Here is a 14,993-nt window from a genome sequence, read left to right on the forward strand (position 1 = left end):
TTGCTGAGGTTGGAAAGGCTGCTGAGAAAACCACATATACAGAACTGCCTGTAACTGCGTAGATAAACGTGTTTCCTATTTTCTGGCCTGGGCTTGGGCAGGGACAGAGCAACATTCCATCATTAATCTGTGGTTTGAGCAGTTAGGAGGAGACAAAGTATCTGGAGGTGAGTCAGAAGACAGCTACATTGGCATCATGGTGTGCTAAGTTTGGGAGAGTTTCCTGAAGATTTTGAAGCAAGGTCTAAATTCTTCTTCAAGTGGGGAATGGTAAATATGTTTTCCAGGGAAATGGGAGATAAATCAGTTGTCTGGATCTCCTTTCCCTCCCCCCATACCCACTGTTTGGGAAAAAACAGAAAGGGCAGCCACCCCCACTCACCTCCACATCCACGTCTTCCAAGAACCCGATGGACAGACAAGTGCCAAGAGGTGTGAGGCCCGATTTTACCAACAGTCGTCTCAGATCTCATTACATGATAGTGGCGAAGGGGCTTCAAAAAGATTGGGGGGGAGGGGGTACGGGGATCCATGGAATGGGGACAAGTGTAAAATCTGCTTGGGCCCCCCAAATTAATGGCACCAGAGAAGACAAGGCCCAGGAACTGCCCCTTAATAGTGATACAGTGTGTAAAAAGCCTCAGTGAGTCATGGTGTGAAGAGGCCACCAGGGCAGCCAACGTGGTCTTAGCGGACCACACTAGCACTACAGGATCTAGAATTCCTGTCGTGGTGTTCTTGGTCTGCCTGGCCCAGCCAAAATGGAACAAAGGACTTGGAAATCCCAGCACATGAGGCGTGACCAGAGGGGATGATGATAGGAGGGTGTCCTTCAAAAGAAACTGGTCTCCTGAACTTTAAGAGGTAGAACCCAAATCTGTACGTGAGATCTTTCTGGCTTCCCACAGAGTGGGGAGAGGCCTCCTAAGGTCGAGGTCTCCTTGTCACTCGCAAAGATATAGAAGAACCTATTCATACATTCGAAAGATGTCCCCATGTCCGTTCCCACTCTGGGAGTCTATCAGTAAGAGGAGGGTTCCTCCATCTAAAAAAAGATCGAAAATGACTTTCCCTTTCTCATTTAATGTCTATAACCTCCAGCGCATACCCGCCCACCCCTTCTATTTCTGCTATGAAGCCACAGATGGTGCCAATTTGTGGAACTCATTAAAGGGAGTCTTCCCTTCTGCATCCCTGACCCGAGCTCCCATGTTCTCTCCTGACTTCCTACACTCAGCGCTCACCTGCCGTGTTCACACCTACGCTTGCCTTTTACCCGCCGCTTCACCAAAAGGTGGCCAGAGACCTAACAGATCCTGCACTTGTCTACTTAAGAAACCTGCATGGACTTTTCTGACAGATGCTCAGTCCTTCAGAGGTTTTCATTCTCTCTACGTCCGTCTCTACCTACCCCTGCCGTCCCTGCCCCTTCGCAGACATTGTTCTCATTGTCCGGAAGGCCCTCTTCACCGCCCCTCCACCCCCACTCCCGTCTGTCCCCAACTAGACAGTAAGCTGTTGGACAGAGCTCACGCCTGTCACGGTATTCGGTGGTGTGGTTTCCGAGTGGTGGTGGGGATCCGGAACCAAAGGACACGAAGGAATTCTTGAGACATCTTTGGTGCAAAAAAAAAAAAAAAAAAAGGTGATCTTATTAAAGCACAGGGACAGGACCCGTGGGGCAGGAATCGATGCCCCGATAGTGAGGAGTGGCTGATTACATACTTGGGAGCTGGGGAGGTAAAGGCAAGAGGAAGTCTCCAACAGCATTTTCGTATGCTAAAGAAGACACAGATCCTGGAGGCCTGGCTGTCTTTGTGCTAAGGTGGTTTTCCCTTCCAGCAAAGCCTCAACATCAAGACAGTAGGGAGGTCCTGGAGAATTGTTACGCTCGATAATTGTCAATGGGCTGCAGGTTATAAGGCCATTTAATTTTGTCTACCATTTGTTTCTGCCTCTGTTTCCCACACCACTCAGTGCTTTGTAAGCCCTGGTTAAATACTTACTGCCTCACTGAATGAATGGAAGTATACAGTTTAACCACATATGCTTCAAACTGTGGGCAGTAAAAGCTCTTCTTGTTTTGAGATTCTAGAAACTTCTTCATCCAGTTAGATATGTCAACTGAGTTTACCTTGTAAAGATAAAAAAGATGTTTGTGTCTTCACGTGCAAATAACAAAGGTATATATATATATTATCATAGCAGGTTATGAGCTTGGTGTGAGGAAACAACGTTTTGCACTAAGAAAATCTACAAGACTGTTGGGGTCACACGGAAGAAAAACAGTCATGCAGGTTCTAGTAAGGCTGTCTCACTCTATCTCTGCCACTAATAAAAATCGAACACGGAATGAGTCAGATCATCTGTGTCGGAGGTGAGTCCAGTCTGGCTCACGTTCATACAGACTTCAAGCCAGAAGCAAAGAAAGAGGCTTTGAAACCTTGGGTTGAGGAGGTGGGGGTGAATCACTGCGATGAGCTAACTGCCGAAGGGCCACCAGCTCATGGGCGCATGTCCTTCCTTTGTTCTGGGGTCCCTGTTTGCACTGTGCAGTGAGGCTGCTGGTGGGGCAGCAGCTCAGGACAGCCCTGGGTGGCCCCTCGTCTCTCACTGCCCCTTCCAGCACCCCCCCCCCCCATGAGTTTAGGTGGGTCCCAGGTAGCAGTGGGAATGGAAACCGGGACAGAAGAGCCAACCGCTTCAAGGAGCACAGGTCTTTGACCAGCCAGACCAGCTAGCCCTTCTTCAGATGCACCAGAGAGCCATGGCAAGCTGGAGTTCTCCTTTCTCCTTTTCTTCTTCTTTTTTAAGTTTATTTATTTTGAGAGAAAGAGCATGCTGCAGCAGGAGAGGGGCAGACAGAGAGGGAGAGACAGAATCCCAAGCAGCCTCTGTGCTGTCAGCACAGAGCCTGATGTGGGGCTCGAACCCGTGAACCCTGAGATCGTGACCTGAGCTGAAGAACTCAAGAGTTGGATGCCACCATCTGAACCACCTAGGCACCCCCTGGGTGTGCACTTTCTGGACCCCTGGTCCTTCTTCCGCTTGTTCAGCACCTGATGTGAGGTCTGCAGACGGCAGGGAAGAAGAGAAAATGAACAGTGTGCCAGCGCCACCAGAGCACTGCCTCCCTGAGACCTTGTGTCCCGAGTATGGTTAGGGCTCTAGGACTTCTTCATAACCAGGAATGAAAACAGCCGTCGGTCAACAGAAAAGCGATCGTACTCACAAAATCCTAATAACAGAGGAAAAATAAGTTCGCTCTGAAACTGCAAGTTCGAAACTTGTCTTGAGTTCTTCACTCGAAAGCACACAAGGCCTCTCACGGCTCCTGGTTCCCTGGGAAAGCCAGGGCGCTCCGGCATGCTTCCCTCTTTGTTCGCTCTGAAAGAACATCCTTAGAGGAGGTCTTTGGATTTCCCTTGAAAGACTGTGTCTAGGAACGGGTGGCACCCGTGTTCCGTGGCTAATGAAGGGAGGTGTTGGAGCGGAACCATACGGCTGTTGGGTGGCTCACCAGGGTGTGTGTTGCAAAATAGGGGACGGTTGCTTCTGGAGAGGCCGTGGGCTGCGGTCCACGGTTCTAAGGATGCGATTTGGGTCATTGAGCGGATGAGGAGTCAGGAGGAGATTTGGGACTTAGAGCTGGTGCCGGAATGCATAGTACTTTGGGGGAACGCTCGGTGCCTGTATTTTGCACGTGGGAGGGATGTGAATTGGGGGGCCAGAGAGTAAACTATGATGGGTTGAGCTGCGTTCCTCCAGAAACATTGTTGTCATTCTAATCTCCAGTACCTCAGAATGTGACCTTATTTCGAAATAGAGGCTTTACAGATGTAATCTAGTTAAAATGAGGTCATTAGAGTAGGTCCTAATCTAACATCCTTGTTAAAAGGGAAAATCTGGACACTGAGATTCCCCCCAGGGGAGCATGTCAGGTAGTCAGTGTGTGAACTTCTAGAAAGTAGTGGAAATTAGGCAGATTAAAAAAAAATTTTTTTTTCAATGTTTGTTTATTTTTGAGAGAGAGACAGAGAGACAGAGCGTTGAGTGGGGGAGGGGCAGAGGGAGAGGGAGACAGAATCCGAAGCAGGCTCCAGGCTCTGAGCTCTCAGCACAGAGCCCGATGCGGGGCTTGAACTCATGAACCATGAGATCATGACCTGAGCCGAAGTCAGACACTTAACTGACTGAGCGACCCAGGCGCCCCAAAATAGGCAGATTTTGAAGTCACAAAGTCCCAGGTCCAGATTCTGGCTCTTGTATTACCCTGTGACTTTAGGCACACAGTTATGTAAAAAGGGAGGCACCAGAACCTTCCTCGGGGTTCCTGCGAGGATACACTGAGCCTGGGGGTAACCCCTGCAGCACGGGCTGGGCACCAGGTAAGCGGGAGCTCTAATGGGAATTTCAGAGGAAGGTGCTGACCGCGGCTTCCTATATCATTCAGTGACTTTAGCCTGAAGATGCTCTTTGGCCGATGGGGCCACTGCTTCTCACCGCTCATGGACCTTTAAAGCTGGAAGGACGCGTGGAGGCTCCGTTCACCCCTGACTATTACAGATTAGGAACCTGAGGCCCAGAGAAAGAAGAAACGATCTAGCAGCCTGCCTAGCTTGCTCTCCCCTGATGTCTCCGAGAGCCGGGCCAGGTGTCCTCCAGGGCCACGCTGCGTCAGGTCACCACGGGCTTCTCTCGTGCCTTTTGAGAACTCTCCACAAGACGCTCATGTAAATTAAACATCAGTGTCATCAGCGAGATCCTTTTTGGTCAGTTCCCAGGTAACTTGGGGTGATGTGTATCTTCTTGCCTGGAGACATTGATCCCGGAGTCGAGGTGGCTTTGGGAGGAAAGCACTGCCAGAGAGAGCAGGGCTTCGGCTGGGAGCTAGGGGAAGTCCCAGCCTGAGCTCATGTGGTCCCCCTTTCTGTTTTGGCTCCTCCCGTGCCCCATGTCCCAGCTGCTGTCAGAGCTTTGCCTGGGGGCCCTGCCTGCTGTTCCCTGGAACTTATAAAAAATACACACTGTAATGCTTCTAAATAAGAGATTTGATTTTATATGTAGTAATACTGTAAACATGCAGCTCCAAGGGCTCTCAGAAGTCCTTTAGGGCAACTTCCTACTTCCAGACCAGTGTCAGAGAATCAGGATCAGCCCTCCTCCAAATACCCTCCTTGGTACACACCCACCCAGGCCTGGTGGACACAGGTAGTTGAGCGCGAACCACAAGGACGTCCTGGGTGGGAGAAGGCACGATGTCAGGCAGGGCACATTGGGCACCACGCAGGCCTGGGTCTGTGTGCGTGCTTGGCAGTGATGTGCACAGAAGAACTTCCTCCACGGCCTGATCTACGTCAGAGACTCCAATGAAGGTGATAAAAAACCTGGACGTGCCTTTACTACGGGGTCCGAACACATCGCCTTTCCCGATTACCCTTTCGCTTTGCTGCCGTACATCAGAAAATGAAAAACCTGAATTCCTTGTGCCCTTGCCGTCATAAATTCTGTTTAGTCTCAGAGATTTCAGACCAAAGCAAGAGACTTTGGGCCTCCAAACATGTGCCATCATCCGCCTGGCTTTTCCTGTTCACCTCATAGCTTTGTGAGGCACGCTCCTCCAGCCTGGGGTTCCCAATCCTGGCCTGACCACAGTATCCATCACCTGGGGCCCCCCTATCCCCCCTTCCCCCGACCCCGCAGGTTACAGGGGAGGAGCCTGAAGCCATAAGCACTTAGGTGAGTCATCCAAGGTCACACTGGCTCAAGGCCAGACCACTGCTCTCAGGATGTGGCAGGGAGAACCAAAGCCTTCAGCACCCAAGCCCACTGTGCCTTCCTTAACTGTGCTGTTTGAGTCCTCACTGCCACTTTTGGTGTGATTCTGCCTTTCCTGACCATGTCCTCCGTTTTCTTCCTCTTTTTCCTTCCTTTCATGCTAATTTTTCTGTAGGAAACAGAACTAACTTACAGATACAGTGGGTGATGTCTGCATGAATTCTGTTAGGGTCATTTGGAAACCACCACCTCCCCCCCACACACACCCCTCCCCAGCTCTCTAGGTCCTGCACAGCCCTTGACCTGAAATGCCATTGTTGATACCTGCTGATACATCACACCCCCCGGTGGGGGGCAGGTTTTAAAGTATTATCATCCAGAGACGCCTGCCTGTGTGGCTCAGTCGGTTGAGCATCTGACTGTCGATTTCAGCTCAGGTCATGATCTCACGGTCCTGGCGTTGAGCCCTGAGTTAGGCTGAACATGGAGCCTGCTTGGGATTCTCTTTCTCCTCCCCTCTCTCTGCCCCTCCTCTGCGCTCGCTCCCTCTCTGTCTCTCAAAATAAAAAAAAAATAAAGCATTAGCATCTAAGTATGCTTTAGTGAAAAGGAAATTGTTGCAACAAGGCCGTGATAGGTGGGGAGGGAGGAAGGAACTTGAGATTACTCAGTGACGGCTTCCACCACCCTGTCTCCAGCCAGGAACCGGAAGGAGAAGAATGAAAAGGAAAAACTCAGAAACCAAACTCGATGTGTCTGGCCGGACATATCTGAAGTATACTAATGTGCCATGTTCTTTATCCCCTCTCAGCCTTCTCCCATGCTGTTCCTTCTCTCTAGAATGCTTTTCCCTCCCCAACCCCTTCTCCTGGCTAGCTTCACTTCATCCTTCCAGACCCAGCTGTCCATTCCCCGGCAGGATCTTCTCCCCGCCCCCCCCCCCCACAACCCCACTGTGTACCCCAGGCTGGGCATTTACACTTCCTCTTGTTTCCATAGCATTCTGCACTTGTGTTTCTTAACACTGAGGGCTCTGTATTATAATGACTTATCACTTGGGCAGGAGCAGTTGTGAAAACTCTGGGTGAAATCAGCAACACAGGTGGTTCCTGTTTTGTTTACATGGATTTAAATCCATATTTGAGTCCATATTCCCCTGGGCTCCCAGGAAATTCCTTTTCAGTCCGAGTCGGGACCTGGCCCTTCCTCAGGGTCACACGGGAATCTGAGAGGATGATGTGGTGCTTGGAAAACTAGAGAGGGGCCTTGAATTTTTAGTACATTTTGGTGGGCATTGCTGTCCTCAGGGTCTGGGCCTTGCAGGACCCTTGCGATCCAGCAGCCCTTTGTTTCTGGGCTAGACACAAACCACGGGTCCCTTTGCTGGGGTTGGGAAGTCCCCTTGGTGCATCTCCTGCTGTGGCCTTGCTACCTCTGGGCTCTGCCAGGGACCAGGCCACGGTCCCCACTCATGAGGCTGCAGATGTCTGTCCCCTGCTCTGTGGAATGACACTGGCGAAAGCTCTCCTCGTTTGTCCCCACTCCTCTGGGCCATCTTGTTTAATCTCTCCAATGACTAGGCTGTCATAAAACAAACAAATGGATGTTCCCTTCACACTGCTGCTCCTTTGGGCATTGTCAACACCTGCCAGGCAAAGACATGGGGAAAGTCCAGACACATTCTAGAAGGGAAACATCTAGGGAGAACAAACACAAATTATTATAAATCATCCTGCTATGCTCATTTGGATCCCCAAAGGCATTTCCTGGGTCTAAGTGCCTGGTCCACAGTGTATACTTAATGAAGATCTGGAGGGAAAAAATGAAAGTTGAAAAGTCGGCTGACCCAAGGCTGCCCCTTAGGGGGTTTCGTGGGTGGTGTGCTGCATAAATCTCGAAGACCCCCTCCCCAAACAGATTTGGTTCTTTATTAAGATAGTTTTCTGGCAGATGTCTGATAAAGTGTCTTGGAGAGGGGAACCTTTTTCTACTTTGTGCAAATTCTTAAGATGTAGTTGTGGCTTTGACCGAGGCCTATCCCTTTTTCTGCATTTCCTCATTCAGTTCCTGAAATGCAACAAGTGGTAAATAAGAAGCAAATATATTGGGAAATCAAAGTCACTTTTTGTTTGATAATGATACTGGGAGGTATTTCTGACTTTATTAATTTGCATAAACCACATCCAGATGCTTAGTATTTTAAAGTTATAAAAATGAGGGGCACCAGGGTGGCTCAGTCGGTTAAGCGGCTGACTTCAGCTCAGGTCATGATCTCACGGTTGGTCAGTTCGAGCCCTGTGTCGGGCTCTGTGCCGACAGCTTGGAGCCTGGAGCCTGCTTCAGATTCTGTGTCTCCCTCTCTCTTTCTGCCCCTCCCCTGCACACTCTCTCTCTCTGTCTAAAAAATAAAACATTAAAAAAAGTTTTTAATGAGTTACAAAAGAGTAGGAAATGGAGAGAAGCAGAAGACAAAGTTATAATCAAATCCAGTATGCCACACAGTGCTGAGAATGACATCTGCATAGTTCATGACTATTTGGAACTCTGAGTATTTATAGATATTTACAAGGAAACTGTCCCAAATTATGGTGTTTTTTGTTTTTTGTTTTTTTTTTTAATGAAGTTTATTTGTCTTAATCTCTTTCTTGGTGTGGTCTGACCCCATTCCTCCTGAATTTGTTTTTGTTTTGAGTAATGATTGAAAGTAAGTGTTTCTCAAACCTGATTAGGGTGGTTTGCATCGCTGTGAAGACAGTTCTCAAAGGACACCTTTGTGCTCTTAAATTAAATACTCTCCCCTTGTTTGTTTGCTTTTTTCAGATCATATGGCAAAGGAGCCAGTGGAAGACACGGACCCTAGCACTTTATCCTTTAACGTGGTAGGTTACAAACTTTACATGAATGGCGATAATTCTTGTTATTCCTTTTTCCCTTTTGTTGCATTTTTATGGCTCAGTATTAACATGAAGATCAGAAACCCCAAGTTCGGTTTTCCCAAGATAAATGTCTTTATCACAGTGTTCTCTGTGACGTAATAAACTTTGGGTTTCTCTAAGGCTAAAAATGGTATTAGGTTTCTGTTCTTGTTTGGCACGTACCAGAAGTGATCTGCTTAGATTACATCAGGTCTTTGTACGTTTGTCTACTCAATACTTATCTGTCTCCTTTTAACTTCCTCTTCTTCCAAATTCAAGTTATTTAATGTGAGATTGAAGGAAACAACAGGGCTGCCTTCCAGTAACTGGGGGCTGCCCATTCACCAGATGGGCGTCCGCCGTTTGGTTCAGTGTGTTATTGCATTTAATCCCTGCAACCTCCCTCCAGGTAAGCACTGCCTGCTTTACAGATGAAAGACTGAGGCACAGAGGATGAGGTTAAGAGGCCCGACTGGAAGCGGCCCAGCGGCTGGCTTCAGGTCCCTGCCCTGCCTTCCCATAACCACTCTGTAGCATGTCTCCTGCTTAAGGTTTACCGAGGACTTCACATCCATCATTCTTCATCCTCCAAATAAGCGGTGAGGTGGTAGGACAGCTGTTTTTACCCCCATGCTACAGAAGAAGCAAGGAAAGTTAACGGATTTGTATAAAATCACCCAGACTGGAGCCCTGCTCTCCTATGTGGTACTGCCTCTTGTTTTATGACCAAATCAGTGCCTTTGGCAACATTTCATGTGTTATTATGCATATAGTGTGTGACACATTTTCTTCTTCTTTCTTTCTTTCCTCTCCTTCCTGCCTCATTTCTTCCTTCCTTCTTTCTTTTTTTCCTTCCTTCTTTCCCCCTTCCTTCCTTCCTTCCTTCCTTCCTTCCTTCCTTTCTTTCTTCCTTCTTTCCCTTTCTTCTCTTCTCTTCTCTTCCTTCTCTTTTCTTTTCTGTCAGCATTTGGAGGAGAGGAACTGCCCAGTCATGAACAATTCTGAGGAACTGATCTAGTTAGAATGACATAAATGCACACAACAATATAATTAAACAATACAATTCAACAAAATGTCTTTAAGTCTTTGGTGATTCATGCGGCACCTGTGTCTCAAAGCCCTGAGATGTTTGTTTTCATATCTTTAGTCAGCACTGCAGTTTCCTAAGTGGGAATGGGACGGAGCTGGACACACAGTGGAAATCAGTATGAAAGAATCCCCTGCCCCTGCGTCCGTAAGGACAGGATGCAGAGCAGCCCTGTAGATCATTCCTGTCATCCCCTGTGCTGTGGTTCCTTACGGGAGCTGGGGACCCGTAAGGCTCCTATAGGGTGTTACTCAGTCGGTCCTTCCTGTCCCTAGTGCCCGACCTGTGCTCCCCTGGGACTCCCACTCTCTTCCCAACATCAGGTTCTCCTTGGGTCACAGCTACTTCTGATCGCTTCTCCACGCTGGGCCAGATTGACTTTTCTAAGCCTTCCCTGGGTCAGTTTGCTGGAGTGGCCACAACAGGGCACCACATAATGGGTGACCTAAATGTCCCACGCTTCTGGAGGTGAGAAGCCAAACCCCAGTGTTGGCAGGGCCATTTCCCCCCGGAATCAGTGGAGGAAGAATCTTTTCTCCTCTCCGCAGGCCTGTGTGGTTGTCGGTAACTGGCGGTGGCCCTCGGCTTGTAACTGCACCCATCCGTTCCCTCACGGCGTTGGCACGTGGCCGAATTCCCCCTGTGGGTCTGTGTCTCTTGTACAGACACCGGTCATCTTGGATTGAGGGTCCACTCTACTCCAGTATGATCTCACCTTAACTAGTCCTCTATCTATAGTGATTGCATTTCCGAATGAGGTCACATTCGGAGGTACTGGGCGTTAGAACTTCTAACAGGTCTTTTTTGGGGAGATGCACATCAACCCATAACATGGCAGCTGCTCCTGGGGTTAAGCCTATACTCTTCAGAATGGCACACGCGATCCTCCACGACCCCGTCTCAGCATCCCTCCTGATGAGTCAAGCTTGAGTAGCTATTTGCTGCTCCTGAAACACCCAGGCCTTCTCATCTTCCTGGGATACCGATAACCCTGCTCCATCCAGCGAAGAAAATCTCCCTGCTTCCTCACCTGATGAACCCCTGTTGTTCCTCCTCTTCTCAGTTCAAGCTTCGCTGACCTGTGACGCTTTCTTTGCCTCACCCTGGGGCCTTCTGGGGCCCCCTTCTCCACAGCCCAAACTCTACTTGTGATCGCACTGTGCTGAAATTGTTTGCTTGTCTGAGTTTCTACAAGACAGTGTTGAACATCTTCCCATGCACAGTTGGATAGGCCAACCTTCCCAAACACCTAGAATGGCACCCGTTAAATCTTTCCACCTCACTTCCAGGATCTTCCATGTAAACTGACTCCATCATTTCGGATCCAGCCCTGTCCCCCTCCAGCGTGCGTCTCTGCTTCAAGCTGATGGGTCTTCTACACCTGTCACTGTCCAGACCACCTGTGTCTGCCGTCTGCAATTACTGTGTTCCTTCCTCTTGGTCACCCAAGTTCTTGGGCATTCTCCAGGCCTAGCTTGAGTGTCTTTTCAGGAAACCTGTGTTTGCTTGAGCCTGTTCATTCATGCGGACCTTTGGTAGATGTTCAGTTCACACTGAGTCAAAATGTGGAGTTGCAAAGATCATAGTTCCTTCTCTTGAAAAACTCCAAGTTTGTTCCAGGAAATAGACAACTACATACTTTAAAAACAGCCTGGTAAGTGTTATAGGACAGGCGTGTTTTCCATTCTCTGGAGAACAGAGTATCAAGAAGAATTTAGTCTGAGGGAAAACTTGACTTTTTAAGTTCTCCATGATTGATTGATTTCTTCTGTGGAAGAGGAGTTCGAGGCTCCTAGAGGTTCTGAAGCTTCACTGTTCATCTCCAAAGTAACTGCAAGGAAAGGGATTTAAAACAAAATTCTTGGTTCCACATTTGTTTCTTCTTCTCTTCTGTCAGAGGAGGACATGTGTGAGACCTACAGGCAAGTTGGAAGGTGTAACTTTCGTTTTAAGGCTGGAGGGCATGGACCCAAAGGCCCAGATGGAGGGTGGGAGCTGAATAGGGGTTAGGGGACAGGATAGGGAGACTGGGCACATTCTCGCTCCTCTCATGTAAGTCATCAGAGAATGACTCCATTCTTTAATCGGAAGTCAAAGTGTTCAGAACATTAGATACCTGCATGGAGGTACCAACAAAGACATACATGATTGTAAGAGCCTTTGCTATTTTGAATTCCCTCCAATGGAATTGCCCTCATCCAGGGCATTGAGGAACTGTGTATGGTCATGCATAATGAGTAGATCTTTGTAGATCTTTGTGCAGGTCAGTAGGGATGGTTGGCTTTTGAATCCCATCCCAGTCAACCCAGGACAGAGCTCTCCAATAGTGAATACTGCCTGGCACGCAGGCTTGTTGACCCAAATGAATATCACAGAAATGATGACAAGATATCAGTCTATCCCCATAATTCGTGAAAACGTTCCTCAATTTTAAACTACAGGAAATAGGGGAAATAGCACTGCAGAAAAGAGAGGAAGTGTGGTTTAGTGGTCAGAGCTGAGGAAATTGAGAAGGCTTATTCTGTCTCATGTTCCAACATTAACTTCTTGTCAATGTGGATTTCATTTTTTATGCACTAAGCATAAAAACAAGCAATGGGTCAGGCCTGTTGATAAAGCCATGGCTAGAAACTTGCGAGGTTTTAAACTAAAATTATGACTTCCCCAAAACAAAGCTTTCTTTTCACTTTGATCTTACAATTGACTATGGTGTTTAAGAATAACTCTCTTCTTTTGTTGGTTTCCACAGTCAGACAAATACCCCATTCAAGATACAGGACTCCCTAAAGGTATGTACGGTTAATATAACTACTTGAACTTGTGATTATTTTAATATCTTGAACAAAGCACCAGTCAAAGCAATTTCTCGTGTGTAAAACAGAAACATACTGATAATTTAGCTGACGACTTGTGGATGATCCCAGGCATGAATTTTCTTATTTAAATCTGTAAGATACTTCATTAGAAATTATCCATTAAATTCCTGTGGTGTTTTTCACATGCCTGAAATGAAGATAGCCAGGACTCTGGGATGCAAGTGACAGAAGTCTAACTCAAGTTAATTTTAAAAAAGGGAGGAGGGACATATTGGCTTAGGGTCTTTGGACGCTCCTGGGTCCAAGCATTTAAATGATGCTCTCGGGCTCAGTCTCTCTGTCTTTCTGTCCCTCTCATGGCTCTGTCTTGGCTCCAGTTTTGGGCAGGCTTTCCCTTCATGATGGGAAAGGTGGTCACCAATGCCTCCAGCTTTACGCAGTGCCCCCTCAAGATGGCAGAGCAAGGTTGGGAGGGGGTTTCCCCTAGCACCCACATAATTCTGGGGATGACTGTCATATGGGTGGTTTGGGTCATGTGGCCATCTGTGAATCGTCTGTTGCCATCAGGAGGATGGAAGAGGGCATTGGTCAGGTATGAGCCTTGAGGTTGGGTGGGGGAGAGTGTAGAGTGAGTTCTACCCAAACCACAGGAAGGAGGGTTCTCTTACTAGACAGAGGGGCAAAGGGTGCTTGTCAGGCCCTAAAGCAGAAAACAGACAAACAGAAATCCCCCAGAAACCTCTTTTGTAATTCACAGGCTAACGTTTTCGGCACAGTACAGACCAGAAAAATGGCTAGGCTCAGCCATTCCCGATTTCTCTTGTGGGGCCGTGCACAAAGCTGTATCTGCTCTGGAGGCCAAGCTGCTGGTTGCCCTACTGGAGCATTTACCTCGTGCTCTGCTGACAACCCAGAGTGGGGGAGGTGGGGGGACAATCAGATCTGACCAGCGTCAGAGATGGCAGGGGCCCCCAGCTTCCTGGAGAGGTAGGGCTTCCCGGCATCCGCCAACATGGCTTTTCCTGGCAGTCTTTGTGACGGGGTGATCATAGGGTCACCCAACTGGAGAGTTGGGAGGGAGCTCCCTGCCTGGGCCCACCTGAGGTGAAGTCTAGGGCTCTACCAAAGCTCCCCTCCCCTCCATCCCTTATTCGCCAGACTCTTCTCCCTGCATCCAGAAATTACACTGTTAGAGTTTAATTCCTTTTGCCTCCCGTGCATGTCCTGGGGGTGGCAGTGATGTAGGGAAAAGAGACCGAAAGCCGAGACTGAGTCCAAATCCTGGCTGTGGTAGGGGTGGCATCTGGCAAGCTCCCTTCCTCCTTTCCCCTGTTGAATGACTTCTAAGTGTCCCGAATCCTCCAGTGTGATTTAACTCTTTAGTTCAGCAAGATGGTGCAAGGTGCAAGCCAGGCAGCCAGGGACAGATGGGAGGCAGCCTTGGGTGGTGCTCCTCAGACTTCAGCGCGCACTGAAGAACCATCTGGGAGTGTGGGGGAGGCTCGTTTATAATGCAGATTCTGGGCCCAGCTGCTCTGAAAGCACAACATGGTAGGTCTGGGGTCAGGCCCAGGCACCTGTGTGTATTTGCACACCTGAGTGGTTGGGATGCAGACCTCACTTTAAGAGCCTGCCTGGGACACCTGGTGGCTCAGTTGGTTGAGCATCTGACTCTTGATTTCAGCTCAGGTCATGATCCCAGGGTTGTGGGATCGAGCCCTGCATGAGGCTCCGCACTGCTTGGGATTCTCTCTCCCTCTCCCCCTCTCTCCCCCTCTCTCCCCCTCTCTCCCCCTCTCTCCCCCTCTCTCCCCCTCTCTCCCCCTCTCTCCCCCTCTCTCCCCCTCTCTCCCCCCTCTCCCCTTCTCTCCCCCACTCTCCCCCTCTCTTTCTCTTTCCCCTGCGCTTGCTCTCTCTCTTAAAAAAAAAAAAAAGGAGCCTAAGACATTTCAAGGATTTGGTGTATCCACCAGGGAGGCACATAGACAAGAGAACTGAACTATAGCCAGACCATGGCCTGCTGGGCTCTGAGTGCCCTCAGCAGATGGCTCCACATCTCAGGGTCTCGGTTTCCTGTCTATAGTGTTGGGAGGACAATGTTTTCATCCCCTCCCATGGTGCTTGTGAGAATTCACTGAAATGGGGGGCGCCTGGGTCGACTTTGGCACAAGTCACAATCTCATGGTTCGTGGGTTTGAGCCCCTTGTTGGGCTGTGTGCTGACAGCTGGGAGTCTGGAGCCTGCTTTGGATTCTGTGTCTCCCTCTCTCTCTGCCCCTCCCCCACTCACGCTCTGTCTCTCTCTCTCTCTCTCTCTCAAAGATAAATAAACATTTTTTAAAAAAGAAAAAAGAATGCAGTGAAATGAGTCCAGAACAGTGCCTGGCATAGGTGAGCA

General features: G+C 48.8%; 1 protein-coding gene across 10 annotated transcripts in view; it reads left to right on the forward strand.

Moving 5' to 3' along the window:
• EDARADD (EDAR associated via death domain) overlaps positions 1 to 14,993 on the forward strand; it is a 95,098-nt gene that overhangs the window by 26,319 nt on the left and 53,786 nt on the right. For 6 of the 10 annotated variants that reach the window (XM_060642886.3, XM_060642889.3, XM_060642895.3 and 3 more), the window contains 2 exons: positions 8,599 to 8,657; positions 12,530 to 12,569. In XM_060642886.3, the coding sequence (XP_060498869.1) occupies positions 8,599 to 8,657; positions 12,530 to 12,569 (99 nt within the window). Of the gene's footprint in view, positions 1 to 4,453; positions 4,785 to 8,598; positions 8,658 to 12,529; positions 12,570 to 14,993 lie in introns of all 10 variants that reach the window. The other 4 variants (XM_060642892.3, XM_060642890.3, XM_078434182.2 and 1 more) reach the window with 2 other exon arrangements.

Source organism: Panthera onca, chromosome D2 (genome assembly GCF_046562875.1).
Source record: "Panthera onca isolate mPanOnc1 chromosome D2, mPanOnc1 haplotype 2, whole genome shotgun sequence".
Lineage (NCBI taxonomy): Eukaryota > Metazoa > Chordata > Mammalia > Carnivora > Felidae > Panthera > Panthera onca.